Raw genomic sequence first — 24,648 nt, forward strand, 5'->3', positions numbered from 1 at the left:
CTAAAAAATATCTGCTGATATTCTAGAAGTAGATAAAAATTTATAGAGTAATCTATTTTTGTCTACACCAGTGTAAAATATAGCTTTGAACAATGCCTACCCATAATTTCCTACCATTTTATGCTAATTAAAAATTAAAACATAAATTTTATTTAAAACAGAAATTTATTATTTTTCTTTGATTGAGGGTACATTTTTAAATTCGAATACACACTTTTGAAACAATATTTTAAAAAGTTATACTTTTTTCTTTGATAAAAATTCTTGCTTTTTCAAGTGTTAAAGCACTTTAAATTTTTGTTAACTTTTATTCAAATTTTTTTTTTTTAGGCTGAGCTTATCTAAATAAAAAAGATTCTTTATTTTTAACTTTATGATTTTTTAAAATAACTTTAAACAAAATTTATGTTTTTTTCATCAGGATTTAGTAATCTGATAAGTAATATTCAATATAGTTAGAAGTTTTTTACAGACACACCTGTTGTTTTAATAATATTTATACTTTTTTAGCAAGTATTATTTGGTCCAAAGAAATCTGGGGAAAGAATTGAATTTTAATTTTCCTTCCGGGTGTTATGTATTCACTATAAAATAATTCACTATTCATTTATAAAAGCAAAACTGTAAGTCTCTGGTAAATATTGATTATTGTTTACAAAAAATACTTTGCACAATTAATAAAGCATTTGTTAATCTCCAGAGCAAACAAACAGATCTCTCTAGTGCGACTATTCCCTATGGCCCATGTCAAGCTTTAATTTATTTGTAATATACAAGAGAAAATACTTTAAACTTTTAATTTTTTTAAATACTAGCAAAAAATATAAACACAACAAATACATTCACCAACATCAGTAAGAGAAATTATTTCCATGAAAACATAAAACAAGATTAGAAATGTTTGAGACATTTTTTAATTTTAGAAAAAGAAAAATTACAGAAGAATTACAAAAGCAATAAAAAATCTTGCCCCAATAAATTTACTAAGTGAAATGATTCTTTATGAATGTTATCTGCACTTAACAGTGATTAAAAAAAATGAATCCAGTTTGTACTTGTGGTTGTACTGAGGTTGTACTATGCATTAATCTTGTGGAAAATGTATAAAGTATGGACTTATAGACTATTATTAAAATACTAAATCAAAAGTTTTTATTCATGTTTTTAGTTAATTTTACAAAAACAGTAACAATAATTAGGTATAAAAAAAGTTAAAGACTTTATAAACTTTAAAACTGTCATTACACTACAGGTCATAAATAAATTATATTTTTCACATTAGTCTATACTGAGATTAACTGTATCAAATTTTTACAAACTGATTTAAAAAATTTCTAAAAATATTATTTTGCTGTTTAAAAGTTGAAACAAGATAAAATGATTGTGATGACATCATAGAATTGATAAACTACATTTGGCTGCAAGATTTTTACTAACTAATTTCATAGCTCTCTTAGACTATAGTATAAGAATCATTAACATTTTAAGAGGCCATTTAGCACGGTAATTTAAAGTAAATCTGTTTTTCTTAACATATTGGCTTTTGTATTTGCTTACATATAAAAATATACAAATATATCAGTAAAGATGTATATAATTAACATAATTAATATCAATTATGTGTATACTTATTAAAAAAAGATATTTACGTACACTATTTTTAAAGCTAAAAACAAATAACTTATGGTAAAGTTTAAAAATAATGATAATGTCAGTTTAATATTTGATGAGAAAAGAGATGAAATGGTGATAATGAAACTTTAATTTTTGGTAAGCATCAATTAAATGATCTAAAAAAAGTTTACCTGTAATAGATCTTTAACAGGAATGTGAGAGTCTTTTGCTATTTTTTCAACAATGCTCGTATTGTTTGCAATAAATTCCCAATTAATATGTTTCAAAGCCAGCTCTGTTTCTTTATGATTATTCTGAATTGTGAAGAAGAAGATGAAGGACCTTTGTTTTCTTACACTTAACATGTGTTAACTTTTTAATGAATCACATTATTCAAAATTTGTCACAACATGTGTCATAATGTGCATGGCAAAATGTATGTTGATATTAAAAAAAAAAAAAAAAGATATTGCAATTTGTAAAGAAAGTCTGTTTTGCATAGTAAGAGTATAAATAAGTGTGGTGATTGTGAGAGCACAACTATTGTGTTGTAATAATTGATAAATAAGAGAAGAAGTTACAAATATTACTAACATATTTTAATAAATTTAAAATTTATAAATATATATATATATATATATATATATATATATATATATATATATATATATATATATATATATATATATATATATATATATATATATATATATATATGGCACTTTTTGTTTATATTTAGTACATTGTAATTATCTTATTTTCTTTATTTTACTTACTGCATCCTTATTATTTTTTGGACATTGAGGGTGTAATTAAATTTGGTTGATTGATATATATTCATTTATTTTAACTATTGAAATGTGTATCATAACGTGTGTGGCAACATAAATGTTGATATTTTGAAGTAAAAATAAAAGATATTTCAACTTGTAAAAAAAGTTTGTTTTGCGTGTTATATATTAGTATATTAATATATTTTGGCTATACATTATATACAAAATTTAAAAAAAATACTTAAATTAATAATATTAATTTGAATATTGATTACCTCCTCTTTATTTGTTGAACTTTTTTTTTTCGCTTTCTCGTGTTTTTTATGGTGGTGCCGATGATGGTGGTGGTGGTGATGATGGTGATGATGGCGTTTAGCAGAATTTTTGACTTTTGATCTTTTAATTGTTGTATTATGAACTTTTATATTTGAAGCAACATCAGCTTCATTACCAGACCCTGAAACCTCAGAATCTTCTCCTTCTAATTCTAAATTTTAATTTTTAAAAATAAATAAACCATTTAACTTTATGTTTTTTAGTTATATATATGAAAACATAGTATTAATAATTTTAAAACAGGTTTTATTAATTTTTTTATAACTATTTTCCATTATATTTTAAGTATTATTAATATATTCAATATATTAATATACTCATATTGTATTTGATAAACATTTTAATCGTTGTGTAATCCAATAGACAAGAGAGAATTTTAATAGTTTGAAATGAAAATAAATTATCATTAACTATCATAAACTGTTAATATTGTTATTAATGTTATTTTTTTAAATATATTTGCTGATTTATTTACTTAAAATTGCAAAAAATAAATAAAATAAACAAACAAGCTAAAATAGTGGTAAATGGTTCCATTTGCCACTATTTTATTTATAAAAAAAAATGTTGACTGTTTTTTTTTGCTTTGTTGTCTACTTATTTTTTTGTGGCTTCTTGTAATTGAATTTTCTATAAATATAGGAGGATTGTACCAATTAATTACATTAATAAGTTATTCATAAACCTGTATAGTTGCACTATATCACCTCTTGACCATTTATTTTTCAATGTCAAAAGATTAATTTTATTTAATCTATTTTCGTTTGATAAATCAAATCAAATCAAATCAAATCAATATATTTTCACTTTAATATTAACTGTATATACAATCGTGCGGGACATTTACAAACAGTTATAAACTGATGAAGCATAAAGACAAAAAAAAAAATTGTTATAGAGAATTAAGCGGGACGATTGCATAGAAAATAGTTTGTTTATTTATTACATGTTATATGGTTTAGTAGTGCCACAAATTTTAGAGCCATATAACTTTACAGGATGATGAAAATGAGGGTACTTAATTGTGACTAAATGAACATTTATATGTTTTTATGTTTTATTTCTAGTTTTATATTTTTATTTCTATTTTATGGGTTTTATATTTTTATTTCTATTTTTGGTTTTATATTTTTATTCTTATTTTTATTTTTATTTATGAGTTATTTTTATTTATTTCTATGTTACTTTTATTATATTAAAAATTTAGTTATAGAGAATAACTAGGAGGTGATTACGTAACTGATAGTTCATTGATAATTTTTACTGAAGATAAATTTTTTTACATGGGTTATAAAGGCATTTCTATTTGATATTTTGGAGAATATTTTTTTTAGTTTCAACAGAGTTCCAACATAGAATTGATTGATACTTGATTGACTTTATGCCATACTTTTATTTTTAAAGGCATAGAAAGACTACAATAAGATACAGACCTAAGTTTATAACTATGAACATCATTTGTGAATTTAAAATAGCTAGTGAAGCAGCTAGGCGTATTATGGTGGACAATGTCCCATACAAGAACACAGTTTGATAAGTAGATAAGTTCGTCAAGCTTTAAAATTTTAGAAAGATTATATAGTATGTCAGAACAAAAACTGTTAGGTTGAAAGTGAATTATTCTTAAAGATTTAATCTGGAGATTTGTAAGGTTTTTTTTATAAATGGATGGACTTTGCCCCCATATCTGACAACCATAGCGTAGGTGGGAGTTAAAAATAGCATGCCAAATATTCACAAGGGTTTCATAATTCACAAAATGCCTTATTTTGGTAAGCATTCCATTTGCTCGACTTAATTTGTTTGATATGGACTTAATTTATTGAATGAACAAAAGATTTTAATCTAATAATATGCCCAGATATTTTATTTTATCTACAATATTTAGTTTTTGACCAGTAATTCTAAAACTAGGTTTTTTGGTAATTATTTTGCCTTGAGATTTAAATAGAACTAATTCAGTTTTTTTGACATTCAAAGATATTTTGTTTGATCCCAGCCATTGAACCAGTGATGCCAGGTCATAATTCAGGTACTTATTTAGCTTTTTTAAAGACTTATCTACTTATCTACTATTTAAACTGTGGATTCGAGTTGCGCTTTGTTGGACTTGTTTGATCATATTAATATGTTTTTGTAAATGTGGATTCCACAATGATGATCCATATTCAAGATAAGGTCTGACATATGAAGTAAATTGTAATTTTATATTTCATTCATCTAAGTATTAAAAAGAGTGTTTTATTACTAATAAAACACTCTTTTAAATATCTAGATGAAAGAAATATAAAATTACTTTTTACTTCATTAGTCACACCTTATCTTGAATATGGATCATCATTATGGAATCCACATTTACAAAAACATATCAATATGATCAAACAAGTCCAACAAAGATCTTGGTATATATGTATCAAATGACCTTAACTGGAATTACCACATTAACTCTACAGTCAATAAGGCTTACCAAAAATCAGGCTTAATAATATCAGGCCTAATTATTGGTAAGCCTTATTGATTGAATAGTTAATGTGGTAATTCCAGTTAAGGTCATTTGATACATATATACCAAGATCTTTTTCTAAAGTTTTTTTTGATAGTTTGGTGACATGTGTTTTATTTTTGGAATTATTAAGCATCAAGTACTCGTTTTTAGGATTAATTTTACTAATATGCATAACCTTACACTTGTCATTTTTAAATTCTATTAACCAAATTTTCATTAAAATTAAATAAGTGTTAAATACAAATAGCAATATGAAAATACAAAAAAAAATAATTTCACAAAAAAATAAAAAATAAAAGTAAATATTTACAATAAATAGATATAATATAAAAGACATGAAAATAATAAGCAAAAAAAAATCCAAATACAATAGGGATGCTCCAAACGGCTGTTCGGCTTGGTTTGCCGAACCTTCGGTTCGGTAAAAGTTCGCTTGAGCATTAAAAAAATGCAAATTTTGGAAAACATCTTTTCTTAGATTAGACTTCAAAATTAAATCATTTGTACCGTATCTGATAGCTAATATAAAATAAGTTTAATTATAATATAAAATTTAATAATAAAATGAATTAAATTTTTTAAATATCACCATTTTTAAAGGGGCCATTAGTAAAGGACGTCATGCAATAGGGGAGGGAGTGAGGGGTAAAGATAAAAAGGACAAGGAGGAGGAGGGGGTCATCAGGAAAAGACGTCACGTTATGGAACTTTTTTATTTTAGTTTTAATAACATGGAAAGTTATGTAAACATTTGTTTTTATAAAGTCAAATTCCATGGCCGTAGACAAGCGGAGGCTGGGGGGGCCTCCCTTAGTAGCCCACCCACCCCCACCCCACTTTTCGATTTGTTGCGCCTCTGATAATATTTTTATAAGCAATTTGAAAACATTTATGTAACCTTCGTTGTTTAAATATCTAAAACTAATTTCTTTTATTGCGAAACAACTATAAAAAAATATTTCGCAATTAAATGAATATTAAAAATAAAAATACCGCAAATATGTAAACTTTAGTAAATAACAGTAAATTTTACATTTCGAATAAAAAAAAAAAACTCGTTGTATATACTTGTTACAACGTGGTATTGAACTTGCTACAACTAATAAAAAGTTATTTTGTTCATGTAAGGCGTTTTTTTTTAAATAAATTTGCATTTTCCTTTTTTTCTTGAGAGTTTTAAGTTTCATGAATTTAATAATTAAATTTAAATATTATTAGATAATATTTATTATCTAATAATCAAAGTTTGCAAATTAGATTTAAATAAGTTTTTGATAATTATAGTAACATTAAATAACAATCTATTATATGATTTACTTCAGTGGTATGTCTTTAAAACGAAAATTGTCTGGTGCGGAAGGGAAGCGTCGTAAACGACTGAAGGAAATGTTTGAAGGGGCAGATACCAACCGCACTATTACTTTTTTCTATGCAAGAACTGTCGTTTCATTAATTTCTCCTAACTTTGCCTCTACCTCTAGCCCTGAAACTACAGCTACTACAGCATTTTTTTCAGATAATACTTCGAATTCTAATGGTTTTAACAGTAATTTGACTACTGCAACTCTTGATAACCCTGATTCTACTGCTAATCCTTCTTCTTATGCTGGCTATGTATCCACTGTTACTTTGGCATCATCTTCTAGTTCTGTCTTTAATTTTTCTTATTCGATTACTAACTCTGCCAACAATGATGTTAACTCTGTTAACTCTTTTGAAGTAACTAATAAGTTACTTCAAAGACCTACAAGATATCACAAATCTTGTAGGTCTTTGAAGTATATCACACAGTATAGGCATTACTACAGAGTTCCAAAGAGTTTTCTTGTTGAGACATGATGTTATTTGCGCCCTACTCTTTCTAGACCCCCTAACCCCCCCTCTCCCTAGATTAAATAAGTTGTCTATATGTATACATATATATATATATATATATATATATATATATATATATATATATATATATATATATATATATACATATATATATATATATATATATATATATATATATATATATATATATATATATATATATATATATATATATATATATATATATATATATATATATATATATTTATATATATTAGGGTGGAGCGATTTTCATAGCAAAAAAAAAGAGTTTAAAAACCAATATTACTGAGACACGAATCAATGTCTATTAATTATAAGATAAAAGCAAAAAAATATTTTTTGATTTTGATGAGATCTTGAGGGTCCTCTTTGGAATTTAAATTTTTGACAGGTCCTAATATTTTTGAATTTTTTTTTCTAAACCATATCAACCTTGTACTCAAAAAAAGCAGAAAAAAATGCTTGTTTCATAAATAATAATTTTATTAAAAAAATTTTTTAGTGAAAAAAATACTTGCAAAAATATACCTTAAAACCCCCGTTTTGTTGAGGACGGGGGTTTTTAATGAAAAAAACAACTCTACTTTTTTAATTTTAGTTTTTTAATAAAAACAAATATTATTTTCAAAATCAGCATATTATTTTGCTTCTTTTAAGTATCAAGTTAATATAGTTTAGAAAAAAAAATTTAAACAATATTAGGACCCATCAAAAATTAAGAATCCAAAGATGAACCTCAAGAACTCATCTAAACTAAAAAAAAAAAAGAGTAAGGTTTTTTTTTCACCAAAAGATATTGATTTGCTGCTCAGGCAAATCAAATTTCAAAAATTTTTAAAATCGCTCCACCCTAATATATATATATATTACCACCCTAATATATATATATATATATATATATATATATATATATATATATATATATATATATATATATATATATATATATATATATATATATATATATATATATATATATATATATATATATATATACAGTGGCGGCGTTAGGGTAGGGCCTGGTTGGGCGATGGCCCAGGGCGCCGAATATAAAGGGGCGAAACTAATTGGTTATTTTACCCTTTGCCTTTTTTTTGAATGGGGTTAAATTGAGCTGGGGGCGCCGTAGAAATCTCGCCCAGGGTGCTGGTAGTGCTAAAACCGGCACTGTATATATATATATATATATATATATATATATATATATATATATATATATATATATATATATATATATATATATATATATATATATATATATATATATATATATATATATATATATATATATATATATATATATATATATATATATATATCAGCATAAATAAAATTTTTTTTGAGATAAACATAAAATATGCGTAAAACTTGCATTTTTTGAATATTGCATTTTTTTGCAAAAAAAAAAAAGTATTTATTGTAATACAAGTGAGGTTTTTCACAATTCGATTGTCAAATCGAATAATGTTATTATCAACATTTTTTTCGAATAATGTTATTTCGAATAATGTTATTTCGAATAATGTTATTATCAACATATATTGTAATACAAGTGAGGTACATCACAATTCGATTGTCAAATCGAATAATTTTATTATCAACATTTTTTTCGAATTTTTATCAGTATTCTATTAGAAGGCAATTGTTTGTTTGCTTGTTTTGCTGAAAACAAGAGTTGTTGAGATAATTAAAATATATATTTATATTTTGTTATTTATATTTTTAAAATATATATATAGATATTTAAAAGTATATTGTTTTAAATGGTCATTAAACTTTTTAAATTACTTCTCTTAACTCTGCAATAAGTGTACCCAAAAAGTAATTTAGATTTGTTTTAGTTATTATAAGTTATTATTTTCAAATTTTTTCTTGATCATATTTCCCCCGGCCCCCCCCCCCCCCCCCCCCCCCCCCCCTTAATATCAAAATTGTGGTTACAGCTCTGTATATATATACATTGAATATATTACAATTAATTATATACGTGTATGTAAGTGAACTAGTCGCCCTACTATTGAAGTAGAACAATCTGAGCTATTGCGGATCATCATTCAACTTGCTGAACATGGATCTGCTGCCTATGATAAGAGACAATTTGAAGTGTATAGAATGAGAGTACAACTTCAGTTAATAAAAAACTCTAACAGACTATATTAGGCCTAAATATAACTTTTTAGCCTCTACACTTATTCACTTATAATTTTTAAATTACTTTATGAAGAGCCTCAAATCGTTGAATGATTGGTGCCGAACTCGAAAAGAGAGGCTACAATCTTAGAAAAAGTGCTTTATATACCTGGTTAATGCTAAAACGTATAAACAAAAAGTCCTTCTAATGATGTATAATAATCTATATATATAAACGTATAAATAAACGTATAAACAAAAAGTTGTTCAAAGTCCAATTCATGAGCATACCCTTACGGATTGGACTTTGAACAACATTTGACTCTGCCAGAGTTTAATTCCATTACGAAAGACTCTTTGACCAAGTTGGTTAAGTCAGTAGTTTCTTCAGTGTTAATTTAGCGGGATTAATTCTCCATCATGATCATTAGAGAACTTATCTAGACTCTCAAGGAACTCAAGTTTATTTTTAATATCAACTCTTTATCAAAATGCATTTATAGCAAGACTTAACGAATTAATTATCTGCATTCTCGGTGTAGGTAAGACAGTTTTATAATATTATCGCGTCTGTATAATACTTTGTTGACTCCGACATATTTCCGTTAAATGATCAGGCCTGTGAATTATAAAAAGACGAAAAAAAATTATAACGATTTATTTTGCGGTATCATATATATATATATATATATATATATATATATATATATATATATATATATATATATATATATATATATATATATATATATATATATACATATATTAACAAACGCATTATGTACTAACTACTTTACATTAGGAGTTTTCATTGATCTGTCAAAGGCTTTTGATACCATAACATACTAATAAACGAACTTGAATATTATGGAGTAAAAAATAATAACTTACTTTGGTTCAAAAGCTATTTGACCAATAGAAAGCAATTCATCCAATATGTACAAAAACAAACAATTCCATATGCTATAACTTGTGGTGTACCCCAGGGCTCTATTTTAGGACCCTTGTTATTCTTAGTATATATAAATGATTTAAATTTAGCAACAAACTTCTTAAATTCTATTCTTTTTGCAGATGGCTCCAATCTTTTTTATTCCCACAGAGATATTAAAACACTTTTTAAAACAGCTAACGAAGAGTTGGCTAAGGTTAATGAGTAGTTTATAAGTAATAAAATGTCTCTAAAGGTGGATAAAACCAAATTTATTTTATTTCATAAAGTAAATAAATTAAAGAATACTCCCATTAAACTGTCAAATCTAATAATTAATGACGCTAACATTAAAAGAGAAACTTCAGTTAACTTTTTGGGCGTAATACTAGGTGAACATTTACGTTGGAGTGAACATATAGGCCTAATAAGGGCTAAACCATTTCTAATTAATAAATTTTTAAAAAGTTTATGCTTTTCTTTCATTCATTGTTATTTGATTTATTGTAATATTGCACGGGCAAGTATAAATCATACAAAATTAAAAAAATTGTTCAGTAAACAAAAACATGCCAGCAGAATATTATTTGGAGCTGATAAAATTGTACCACGCGAGCCTCTTCTGCGTATACTAGGCGCATTAAACGTTTATAAAATCAACTTACACCAAGTTTTAATGTTCATGTATAAAAATATTTCAGTCTTATTTTGAAAAAGTAGTGTATAAATACCCGACAAAATTTTCAGATAATTACTACATTGTCCCTAAATGTAATTCAAAACAAATTACATATTCAATTCAATATTGTGGACCTTATTTGTGGAAAAAGTTTCCTAATATTGCAAATACGAAAAAATATAGTATACAACAAAAAAATGAATCGAAACAGGTGTTATTACTTATGGATTTTAACATATCCGATTTTAAATGCTTCTGTTAGACTAAAATTCAATTATATAAAATATGTCTCAGACTTTATCAACTTTTTTTTTTTCATTATGGTGTTTCCTCTAATCTTAAAAGTTATTGTTGAAATCGAATCTATGTTCTTGAATATTTAATTTTTAACTATTAATGAATTGTTATTTTACTTTTATTCAAATTGGTTTTGAAATATACATAAATATTACGGTTTTTGTAAATTAAGTACTTTTTTATTTTTTAATTTTTCATTTTTTATTTAAATACTACTTTATTACAAATTGTTATATATTTTATTTTCACATTTTTCAATACATACTTTACGTATGTATTGAAAATACAAAATATACGTATATACAAAATATACGTAGATAGTGTGGCTCTCGTAAATACGTTTTTTTTTTTTTCTTTCTGTTATTCACCTCCTTAAGGTCTAGAAGACCACTACAGATGAGACGGCTACTTTTAACCTTCTTAAAAGGCTTATAACCCTCTCTTAACTCTAGAACTCCAAAACACGAACCTTGACGAACAAGGCCGCTGCGCGGAGAAACAAGTCGAGCGCGGTACTACCAGGGGCGTGGTGGGGATCGAATTCGGAACTCGGAATGGGGAGTGGGAAGAGGAGGGGGAAAAAATGGTCAAAAAAATGTTGACGCCCTTTATGGACGGCCCCAAACTTAAACTTCAAATAGAAATTTGAATAAAAAAGATATTTCATTAAACTATATTTTTAACTATATTTAAAGAGATGCGCGTTGTTGCTGTTGTAAAATAAATAAGTATTTCTACAGTTTCTCTATTTATGCTTATGATATATTATATCTTGATACGGAACTCTATGATTATTTATTATGGAGTTCCATAATAATGCTCCTACTTTATTATGGAGCTATTACTATATAATCATACTATGTAATAGAAATAACAATAAACAAATCAATAATTTTAGTCTCTCACATAATCAAGTAATCGTTTAGTAAAAAAATAAAATATCTTTTGCTGTTTTCAATGCTTGCAAAATTGCAATCATTTTTAATTTTTAGTTTGAGAACTAGCAGGAAACATTCTTTACATTTTGAATAAGCTGGTTTTACAATTACTTCATTTGCGTTACTCTCTGTGGGTTCTTCACAATTAGAATAAGAGGATTAAAACTCTGAACTATGTTGTTGCATTTTTTGTATCTGCTCATTAATTCAATTTTTTATTTTATTCTCATCTTCCTTATGATAATTTATATCCAAGTTCACAAAAAGTGGAAAGACATAAATACTTATTATGTAAAAGTGTACAAAGTCTTTTGTCTTATTTAATTGTTCAACTAAAGTAATCATACTTAAAAAAGTCTCACATGCTTGATTAAAAAAGTCTCACATACTAAGCTTGAATAAAGAATTTTTTAAGAGCCATAATTGAAAGAATAACATCTGAAATATATGCTTCACGTTTGCTGAAATTAACAGTTAAATTTTTGAATGGCTCTAAAATATGAAATTTTTTATCTATAAAACCCCATTGAAATAAAACTAAATGTTAATTGGGTGGCATGATCAGCTGTATAGGTTGCCAAAGGAACTCTCTAATCAAGCATTCTTTCAATCATATTGTTGGAACTATTCCATATTGTACTAACAAGTCTTTCCTGGATTGCTCCTAATTTTGCTGCAGCTGTTGGTAAAAATAAGCTGCAAGACGTCTGCAATAAGCTAAAATATCTTTCACAGATTTTTGCGACAAAACTATGTCATGTATACATAACTGTATTGTATGTATAAAACATGGCAGCATCGACCTAAAACCACTGTCTTTAACACCAGCTACCATATTGGCAGTATTTTTATGTAAAACAATATGAATTTTTGTGTGCAATTTCAAAACATAATAAAACTTTATGTAGATACTTATTTGTGTTTTTTCCTGTGTGACTTTCGGGAAAATGAAAAAACTCAGAGTACTACTCTTTGTTGGGAAAATTCAATATTGAGCCAGTGAAAGGAAACATTTGAACTTTTTGTTGTCCAAATGTCAGTTGTAAGTAAGATATAACTCACAGCAGATAAATTACTCTTTATGGGGTTAAATTACTCATTATATATTTGTGGAACAAATACTGGGTATTTGATAATTAGGACACATCTCTTCAATTAATTTTCGAAAAAACCAAGATCTTCTACAATTGTGAAATTACACAAAAGTGGATTTTGATCGCTCTATAATCATTCAAATTCCATATACACATTAATATTTCACATTAATATTACACATAATAACACACTAATTTCCACATTAATTCACACATATTAACACGCTAATATCCAACTTTATTTTGTTAATACTACCTAGTAATGTTAATTGTTATTTAATTTGATGATTACTCGATGTAGAGGGGGTGGATGTTACAACATTATTTTTTCATCTCTTTTTCAGGTAATGTTTATTCTTCATGGTGTTATTTTGAATGGCGTCTAATTATATTGAATGGCGTCTAATTGCACTAGTGGTGATTGTTTTAGGACAACTCCCACCTCTAGAAAATTATGCTTTGCATAGTAGGCAAATGCAAAACAAATGCCTTTCTTAGAAACTAAAAAGTATTTCCAAACATATAATTTTTGTTTTAGATGCCTTAAGACGGTCTTTTCACAGAGCACTGCCAAAGAGCATTTAACTAGAAAGTTCACGCCTCCTTTCTTACCGGTTACGCGAAATAGCCCAGAGGTCGTTTCAAACCCTGGATCTCTTGCTTTAAACTTCCTATTAGGTTTGACTTTTAGGTTTACTGCATTATATTTAGTTATTTTTAAGTTAGTTTAAAACTAGCAACTGTTATTGCAAATTTTAACCACTTTATTAGCAGCATTGCTGTTGCAATTTACATGGTATTTTCTACTACACAATTATTGCATTTTATTTTTACTAGAGTTATAAATGAAAACTTAGTTCAAATTGTTGAATTAAAAAAAAGAATTCAAAGAGCATTTTTCAATAGCTTATTTACACAACATTTTTGTGTGTTTTTATTACCTATGTATTGAGTTATTATTACAAGGGCCACCAATAAGGAAGGGTAAAAGGGGCATACGTGCCCCGGGCGCCAAGATAATAGGGGCGCCAGAAGAAAAAAGACAAAAAAAAAACATCAGATTTTCAATCAGATTTTCATAATGAGATTTTCATGAGAAACTCAATTTAAAATTCTTTGAAAACTGTTTCTACCAGTTTCTCTTTCATCTTTCATTGAAAGATCAAGTAAAAATAAAAGCTTGTTAATTGAGGAAAATGGAAGATCTTAATGCTTTGAAGGAGTCTTGATTTTTCACTTCTGGAAACACTTTAGGCTTTCTTAATCAAATATACTCAAAGGGCTTAAAGCCTTTTTTCTGATGTAGATGAATTCTACTACGAATTTCTTAACGCAATTCCAGTACTAAGGTATTTCGAAGGAATAATTATGGAGCAATTACGGGGATAATTGTTAGTGAATTATGAGAAGTCTTTCAGATATCCTTCTTTTCCCATTGCGTTAAAATGTAAGATATTAAGTTCTGTCAACATAATGCCTGCCATGCGGTTAGGTTTTTAGTAGACACTATCTACATCTCATTCTTTATATGACCGAAGAGTTTATTATTCTGCAAATCCAAAATAAGTCTGTTTAATAATAAAATTATATTTTTGTGGACTCTGTGTTTTTATTACAAAAAATGTTAAAATAGATTAAAGAGCACCAGAGGAACTTGTGTTTTTAATGTCAAAATGTCTTTTACTTTATGTGCTTACTGTAAATCATTTAAAATCAAAAAATACAACAACATCGTTAAATTAAAAAAGGTTTTCACTAACTACTTTTGAAATCTTTTATCACAATTTTATAGATACTGTGTGTTTATAACAGAAAATGTTAAAATTGATCAAAAGAAACCAGAGAAATCTAGGTTTTTAATGTCAAAACCCCTTTAACTGTGTTTAAAATTGTGTGGGATTAAAAACGCAGTATCAAAAATATGAACGGGTCTGCTTCTGAAGATAAGAAAGGAATTGAAATTGTTCAAACTATAAAAACATTAAATGACTTGGTAAAGAATTTTAAAAGATTGGTTACAATCTCTTCAGATCAAGAGTTTACTTAAAATTACTTCCAAGCACTTCATTGAGCACGGCAGGAAAAAGACATGTAAAAACTGCATCTCATATTTTATATCAGTCATAATGGAATCCTAAAATATTTTTAAGAATTTCTTAGGACCTAAAGAATTTAAAAATTTAGAAATTTTTTTTTTTCGGACACTCTACTGGAAAAAAAAAAGCTATTTATTTTCAAAAGTTCCAATAAATAATTATGGAGATCAATACTAAAAAAGTTTTTCTTGTCAAAATAACTAAAATAAATACAAGGTTGTTTTAATGGTTGCAGAAAAGATTTTAAGTTTTGTTATGCTGCTATTTTTTTTTTTCAGGTATGTTAGTCTAATTTTACATATTTTTCGACACTGGGAAAGAAGTACTTGGGATAAAATACTTTTCATACCATTTTTGGACAGAACTTTGACTAATTTTTAGCGCTTTTTAGCAACCGTGGCGCAGTAGTTAGAACGTTTGCTTCACTAGCCAGAGATGCAAAGTTTAATGCAAGCTCTGGACATATTTTGCGTCATCGGTTAGGAAGGAGGCTTGAACTTTCTATTTAAATGCTCTCCCACGGTGCTCTATGACTAGACCGTTAAGTCTTCTCGAGGCACCTAAAATAAAATATAAAAAAAGTAACTGTAACATTAACTTATTTATTGTTCAGCTTGCTATAGACAATAGACTGGTAAATATTTTGCATTATCTTCTCAAACAAACTCATTTGTAAAGCTTAACTTTTAATAACCAATGTTTAGCAAATTAAAGTAAAATACTATTAATCCGACGCAGCGTTTAAGTAAGTGATCAACCAAGAGTAAAAAGTACTCATTTTCAGAAAAAAATGAATTTAAATGAAGTGGTCCTCATTCATCAAGCGATAAATAACATCGCTAGCAGCAGTTGATCTCTTCCTCTGTTTGATTAAAATAAATTTTCAAATTTTCAAAAATTGTCTTAAAAGAAAGTAAGCAAACTTTCTTTGAAAGAAAACGTACTAGCGTGGTTTTTTTAGATAACTGTTTTTGTGTAAATGTTAATTAAAAAAAATTGCTCTGCAGAAAATAATTTTTTTAAAATCAGGGGTGGACTGGCCAGGGCGGAAAGGCGGAACAGTCTACCTGGGCCGGTCAATATAGAGGCACTAAATTTAAATTATAAATTTGTGATATTATGGTAAATTGATTGTCTATCATGAGGTCTAATCTATTATTTTAGTTTCATATCCGCTGTAATCAATAATCATATAATAATATGAATATGACTCTTTATATAGCGTTATATTATTCAGTTATTAGCTTAGTGTGTTGGCATTATTGTCAATGAGTTTAGCTGTTAATAGCTCTTGATATCTACTTATTATAATGTTGTTATTGAATCAGCCGCCACCCAACAGCCAATACATATTCACACATATGCGTGAAGTTGTAGAGTATCTTAAAAACAGCTCCAGTTTAATGTATAAAATGTTATCCTAAACTAATATTATATGTTGTTCCTTAATAATATATTGTCAACTTTTTTTTTCACCTACATCGATTTATTTTCCTCATATTTAAGTAATAATTAAATTACTTTACTATTTGCTTCTACAAGAAACTATCATTTATTTTATATTATAAACAATAGCATAGGCATAAACATAATTAATAATAAATTGAGATAAAAATATTACTAATACTACTATTCAGGTGTGGCAACAATATTTAAATTAGAAAAAATTGGGAAACTTGCATGTTTTTTTAGTAGGAGGGGGAAGATTGACAGCATCGCTATATTTATACTAATACTTATAATAAAGATATTATTACTATACTTTTGGCCCGGTATGATTCATCTCCACCTGCGCTGATATACTCCCAGTCCGCCCCTGTTTGAAATTCTTTACTTCTAAAAGTTTTGCTGCACATTATCTGGTTTTGAAAAATGTTTAGAAAGCGATAAGATTTTCAAAAAGATGTTTTGCCATCACGTCGCGTTTGTGTTTAAAGGTTAATATTTTATTAATTGTGCAAAATTACAGAAAACTAAATACATAGATATTTAAACTTGAATGTAATTAATTCCCAAACAAGTTATTGTTTAAGATATCTACATACTTGCTTATTACTTTTTAAAGATTCTTCGTTATTATTGTAATATTATTGCTATTATTAGATTTTGAATTGTATTAGTCATGAAAAAGGTTCTTCAAGGCAGAAAAAATTATAATCAATAACTATCTAGAACTCTACAGGCTGAAATATGTAATTGTGTAGAAATTTAAATATTCTTCGATTTTATTTTATCAACCGATGAAATGTCAAGATTCACTGTTTATCTCAATATATTAACAACTTTTTATATGTTAGCTGCTAAAAACCATTTTGTGAATATTTTGAATTTCAGACCCCAAAAAACCCTTACATAATCGTTCGTCCTTAATTTGCATATCTTAAAGATTTCTTCTTTGTCTCTTTATACATTTACTTGTTTTTGTATGCATATAAGTTGTTGTTTGGGTACGAATTGTTCTTTGCACAGTAATATGTATAGATATAGTTCTTTGCATAATAAGTGAATGTGTTGTGCTATGAATGAGTACTGGTAATTAAGTTGTTCAGTTTAATTTAGATGCTTTAACATAAACAAGCGTTTAAGTTTTCATGGCTTACCCCCTGATCCTGAACCATCGTCAAAGTCATGAAGTAAAGGCATAGGCTGACGTAATGAAGCATTATTTATATTTGAAATTTTGTCTAACGTTTTCGTCATAAGTTTTTTCTTTTTTTCATTTTCTTCCGATTGATGAACTTCTTTTAGGGCTGATGCTACAGTGGCCATTGCGTCCATCGATATTTTTTGAAGTGCAGCTGCAACTATAGGATGACTTAGAATATTGTAAGTTGCTTGTAATGTTTGACCTGCGTACGGAATGTTTCGTTTGTCTCGAACCCTACTTTCTACAAAATTTGAAAAATTTAAAGTTCGCATTAAAATAAACAGAATCATGGATGAAGTACTCAGGGTTTTCACATTATAAAACAATTATATCTCAATATAATAAAGATTTGAAATTAATTTTGATGAAAATTTCTAAGTTTTGTTTCCCAAGTCAGAAACCTTTAACAAAAATAATAAAATAGTGTGTTAATAAAAACTTTTCAATTACTAACTCAAAAGTAGAACAAAAATAAATAAGTATTAAAAAGCAATAAACAGCAAATGATTATTTATACAAGATTTTTGAAACGCAGCAATTTTTAAACAAAATCTTTTTAGATTTTAGATTTAGGCATACTTTTCAGATTTTTCTGGCGGCCAAACAAATAAAATATTCATAAACAAGTTTCATTATTTGCTAGAAGTTCTGCTACTCTTAATGCAGAAAAACATCGAAAATATTATTTATCTATTAAATATAACAACAAATCAAAAAATATGCGTCAAAAAATTAATTCAATTTTTAAATAGAGCAAAAAACTTCACGAAAAACAGTAAAGATCATTAAAAATAGGTTCAGTAACTTTATTAGAAAGCCAGGAAACCTTATACAAAACAGAGTTAATATTTTATAAAAATTTAAAACCATTTTTACAACAATTAGGGGAATAATTAATGAACAATTGAAGGAATAAACATAACATTAGCTTATAATACTGACTGGTGTTTGCACAGTTTGAATAATTTAATTCAACGAACAATATTAACTAGTGGTATTTAAAAAATTGTCTTTTTTCATATTAGAAAACAAGATAAACGTTAACGCATTTTTTTTTTAAAAAACTGATTTATGCACCATCTAATATCTAAAGAAATATTCATACTTTTTTTTACGTATCAGTACGTAAAAACGTTTTTATACGTTTATAAAAATTTTTACATATCCTTTTTGGAACCATATTCTAAAGTTTACTATACATTTCCTCTGTAAATCTTTGCTAAATAAATCAGATTTGCTTGATATTTGAAGATAATAAAAATTTTTCACTGTTATAAGTAAAAAAATTAGGCATACATCAAGTGATAATTCTGATTTTTTTGTGCTGAATCATTTTGCAGTAATTAAAACTTGATCCTTATTTTATGATGTTTAATTGATCAAAACAAACATCATCATTTCAAATTAAAATATTGAAGAGTTTTAATTTTTTTTTTATAACTTGTGAAACCTCTAAAAAACAAAAAAACGTTTGTGTTTAAAAAGCAGCGTAGCCTTTTTATTTTTTCACAATTGTTCGAGTTTATATTATTTTATTTTAGATGAACATTACTTTTTACAAAAGAGTTCACCAGAAAATAAGTTTCTTATTTTCTAATTTAGGAAAAATAATATATTTTCAAAACAAAGTTTACACAAATCCTCAGTTTTAAAAAATTTTCCCAGAGTACGAACTACAGTTCGTACGCTGGAATAATACTGGAGTAATACACTTGATTTTTTATAAACAAAATTTTTTTAAACTACTATTATATTACGATTGCAAAGTTTTTACTTTTTCATATTTAATTTAAAATTGAATATGACATAGTAAAAACTTTACAATCACAAAAAAAGCTTGCATATAAATTTTTTTCACCTTTCTTTACTGTCATTTTGGAGCAACACCCAAATGTTACGCAACAGCCATATGTTACCATTAAAAATATTAAAATAGGCTTTACACCCATTTTAGCAGAAAAGTACGCAATTAATGTTCCACACAAAAGCACTAAAGAAAATGTGTCACGCACAAGACAGATATTTCTTTTATGTACTTATTTCATAGTATACTCAAAGAATTTTTATATAAACTTATTACTTGCATTTTTTTCGCTGATCGAGGCTTTTTTGCCAATAGTCGAGTGTATATCTACTTTATGCATGGATGAGTTCTTGCCAACCTGATTTGCACGCTCTATTGAATTTTTGGAGGCTCGTTTTAATTAAACCTTACTGAGAACTTAAAAGTTTCTTTATATATACATTCAAAACAAAATAAAACAATGTTTATAAAAAAAACAAGGTTTTTAAACTTGTTTTTTAATGCTGGCAATTTATATATATTACATTTAAATGTTGCAAGTAAAACATCATTCTAAAACAAAATATTTAATGCTTGCAAGTTAAAATATCCTTTTAAAACGAAGTAGCTTTTGATTTTTATTTACAATGTTTAGGTTTTGGTGAAACTAAAAAAATAATAAAAAGAAACTAATTAATAATAAATAATCAAAATAGAAAGTCAAAATGCTTTGGACAATAACAATTGTCATATAAATAAAATTGATAATAGCTTTTTTTATGGTTAGTTTTACCTTTATAAATTAAAGCATTATTTGGTTATCTATTTGGTTAGCGTCTAAACTGTTATCGCCATGAACCCACAAACAGTAACAGTGCTCCACCAATAAACAACTCTAAACGCAAGATGATAGCTCAGCGTGGCACCACAGGAAGTAACCAAGAAATTAGATGTTAGAAGTATGTATATATTTTTTTCTCGTAGCGATTTTAAAATAATAGACTAAGAAAAAACGAAAAGAAAAAAATAACGTTTAGTAACGTCTGCAAACTTTGTAAGTTTTTTTTATTTAAAAATGAAAAAAAATAGATATTAGATAAAAATGTTACTTGTTTAATATTGACTATATGATTCTCAAAATTACTTAACATTTATTAAAATACAATTTACAATAAGTTTAAGTCGTTAGAAAATAAAAACCTTCTGCAAGTAGTGCTAAATTCCAAATGCAATTTGATAAAACTTGCATGGCATAAAAAATCTTTTAAACTTTTAACTTATCAGTTAAACCACCTTATTTGCCATTGGATTTTTTGATATTAATTATTTTGTATATATTATTAATTATTAATAATTAAATATAAATAATATATTTTAATATTAATGTTAATAAAACTTAATTTTACATTTTAATAACAATCTCATAGTTTTACAGACTTAAATTTACACGTCATAGTTCAAATACTCCTATTTTACTTAAAAAAAAAAAAGTCCTTTACACGTGACCTAAAACATATAAAACACGTGACCTTGAAACATAACATCGGCATGGTTACTCCTTATAGAGTTAAAACATTTACCAAAAAATTAAATAACAAATTTTTAACATCTGGTGTATATTTAGACGGTCTCATGAATGTCAGTGATTGTTTATAGGGTTTCTTGGTCACATAAAATAGATAATTTCCTCAATACATTTAATAGGTGGGTCACCGCAAATAAAACTTTTGATTTGTAAAAAGTGTTGTTGTAAAGTTGAAAAAAAAAATATAAAATACAAAACTTTTGATTTTAATATACTAAAAACTAAATGCGGGAAAAGTCTTTAATTTCATTTTACTCAAATAATGATAAAATTGCTCAATTTTATCTTATCTATTTTTATCTTTTTTTTTTATATTATCTATTTTTTTAAATTGATCAACATTTTTAAATGGATCAACAAGCACTCACGACTGCTTGTTATAAATGTTTTGGATAATGTAAATACGTTTGGAATAATATCGCGTTGAATGTTCATAAAAATGTTGAATACTAGATAAGTTTTAACTTGAAATTTATATTATCATAGTTATCATAATTATCATAATTATCTTCTTTATAAAAATTTCACTCATAAAAGTTATGTTATACCTCACTCATAAAAGTTATCACACACATAAAAATGGTTTTATGTTTAACAAATTTGGTGGAGAAAGGAGGGGGAGGGGAAGTGGTTATGGAAAGGGGGCAGGGGGACAAATGGATGTAAAGGGGAGCAAGGCGGACAACTGGGTATGAAAACTCCTATTCTTTTCCATAACGGCCATTTAAAAATAAAAAATGTTTTTTAGTGTGTTCGTTGTATCATAACGAGTTGTATTTCTATATGATTTTCAGCTGACAAAATAAAAATTAGATACAAAAATTAAAATGGAAATTTCTTTAGTTCGTTGTTTGGTCACGTGGTAAAATAACTTTCTCTTTGCTTTATGCCACAAGATTTATTAAACTTCGAAAAACATTTATTTCAATTATTCCATCCAATATATCAAAATAAAGATGCGTGTTGTAATAAACTATACCTAAATCAGTACCATTTGCAGTAAAAATAAAGAATTTGGTGAGGAAAAAAAAACATTGGCGTATAAACTCACTTAAACAATGTTTCAAAAAAAAAAAAAGTGTAGTTTTCAACTCAATATAATTTTAAAAAATCCTTCTTTAAAAACAAATGATAATGTTTACAAGCCTCTTTATTAGAAATTTAGCCAAAAATAACTTAAGATAAGTTTTTGAGTTTCTTATACTCGCAAAATGAATTGTAAAAATATAAAAAAGTTTACAAATGGCTGGAGCAAGAAAAAGCCGTAAATTAGCTTTATCACCGAGCCTTATTAGAAACGCTTCTAATTATCCGTATCATATAAGAAACAAAGTGTAAAAAAATGATAAATTTGAAAATAATAAGAAACAAAAAAAGTGAATGACTATTTTTTTTAAAAAAAAAAAAAAAAGAAGAAAGAATTAGATATATTAATAAAAAATGACAAACTTTCCTATTTAGGGTTTTAGTAAATCAAAATTAAAATAAATAAAATATCTGTTGCAACATCATAAAATATAGGGTAGAGTGGGGTAATGTGGGTTTAAGGGGTAATGTGGGTCTATTCAATTAAAATATTTTATTAAAAGCCTTAGGCTTCAGAAAAAGGGTATCAAAAACTGGGTCTAACACATAGAAAATGTTTTATCTTATAGAAAAATTACCAGATAATTTGGTTTAGTTAGTTTTAAGACGGAAAGATACATAATTTTTAAAATTCTTCCTTACACATAATTTTATCATGCTTTGATTTTTATAAATTTCGACTTTTATATGTGAACACCATATATTCAATTTGGAGAATTATATTATGATTTATTCTATATTAGGAAAATTCGTAAAAAAGAGAAATCTATGGAAATTGAACTACAAGAATGTTCTACATTGTTTTAGAAATTAGCTAACAGAAAAAAATATTCATTTTGCGTTTCTAACTTAGTGCTTTGAACGAGTAAAGTTTTGTTGCGTTTTAAAACATCTATTAAAGTACTACCATGTTTGACCTTTTAATGAAATAATTTAAATATAATACATACTCAATGACTTCAGTCATTTTTTAATAGTTTTTAGCTTGATATTAAACTTTTATGCATTAAGTTTGTTTTTATATAAACTGGAACTATTAAACAGTAGTAAACAAGATGAATTTAATTTGATGAATTACCTGTATAAAGATATGAAATAAACAAATCTTTTGTTGCTAAGTACTATGATAAATAAAATAGGCTCAGGAAACTTTGCTTAAAATTATATATATGACAAAGTTTTCTAAATACACTTGTTTAAAAGCATCTTAAAAGTTTAAAACATGTTAAACAATTGATCATAAAAATTTATTAAATTTTTTTGTAAAGGTAAAGATATATAAATATGTTAATTATAGATATTGTAATGAAAGATGCCGAATGACGACAATAGTGAATATTCAACATCATCAAATTCTGCAGAAAGCAGCTATTCAAACACTCGATACGTTTGCAATCCATGTCGTCTGTGGTTCAGCAGAAGATCTCACCTTTTACGTCATCTTAGAGAAGAGCACGAAAAGCTCTATAGTAGATGTCGTGTTTGTGGAAAGAGTTTTGAAAAACATCGCGAAGAATCATGGAAAAAGAAATTGTGGCATAAATTTATGTCTGTCCTTACACTAGAGTAAAAGTACATAAACTTTTGTGCGCGTGTGTGTGTGTGTGTGTGAGTGTGAGTGTAAGTGTGTGTGTGTGTGTGTGTGTGTGTGTGTGTGTGTGTGTGTGTGTGTGTGTGTGTGTGTGTGCGTGTGTGCGTGTGTGTGTTATAAGATTTTACATTTATTCAGTTTATATTATGAAACTATAATATTTTAAAACAGCATAATATTTATTGAGATATTAAATGAAATATATATTTAAATTATATATTTTTAAGTAAATAAATGCCAAAAACTTTGTGACGTTATATTGAGATATTAAATGAAATATATTTTTAAGTAAATAAATTCCGAAAAACTTTTTAAACGCTTTTTTTTCAATCAAATTTATACCTTTAAAGTTTTTGATAAAATAATCTTTATTTAAATTAAAACACTTTTTTAAACAAAAAACAGTGTTAAAAGAAATATTTTTTAAAGCAAAACCTACGATTGGATATCGTTTATAATAAAAAGTCTAAAAAATTGATTGTAAATTTTTATCCATAGATGCGATTGTAATTTAAAGTAGATCACATGTGTGGCCTAGTGCGGCCTAGTGTTTTTTTGCTTGAGTAAAGGTAAGTGTTAAAAAAAATGTTGCGCATTTTCAGGGGTTTTATAGAAAAACACTTTGACAAAAAGCAAGTATAAAAAATAAATTTTCATATTTCTTCATCTTACTTCAATATATAATGTCAACGGACCAATATAAAC

General features: G+C 26.4%; 1 protein-coding gene across 4 annotated transcripts in view; it reads right to left on the reverse strand.

Moving 5' to 3' along the window:
* LOC136071787 (uncharacterized) overlaps positions 1-20,057 on the reverse strand; it is a 36,900-nt gene extending 16,843 nt beyond the window's left edge. Inside the window, exons 1-4 of one of the 4 annotated variants that reach the window (XM_065797065.1) lie at positions 19,757-20,022; positions 17,852-18,139; positions 2,663-2,874; positions 1,806-1,928 (exon numbers count right to left, since the gene is read on the reverse strand). In XM_065797065.1, coding sequence (XP_065653137.1) covers positions 1,806-1,928; positions 2,663-2,874; positions 17,852-18,139; positions 19,757-19,847 — 714 coding nt within the window. In that variant the 5' untranslated portion in view covers positions 19,848-20,022. Of the gene's footprint in view, positions 1-1,805; positions 1,929-2,662; positions 2,875-17,851; positions 18,140-19,756 lie in introns of all 4 variants that reach the window. The other 3 variants (XM_065797068.1, XM_065797067.1, XM_065797069.1) reach the window with 3 other exon arrangements.
* Positions 20,058-24,648: the final 4,591 nt, after the last annotated feature.

Source organism: Hydra vulgaris, chromosome 05 (assembly GCF_038396675.1).
Source record: "Hydra vulgaris chromosome 05, alternate assembly HydraT2T_AEP".
NCBI classification, from domain to species: domain Eukaryota; kingdom Metazoa; phylum Cnidaria; class Hydrozoa; order Anthoathecata; family Hydridae; genus Hydra; species Hydra vulgaris.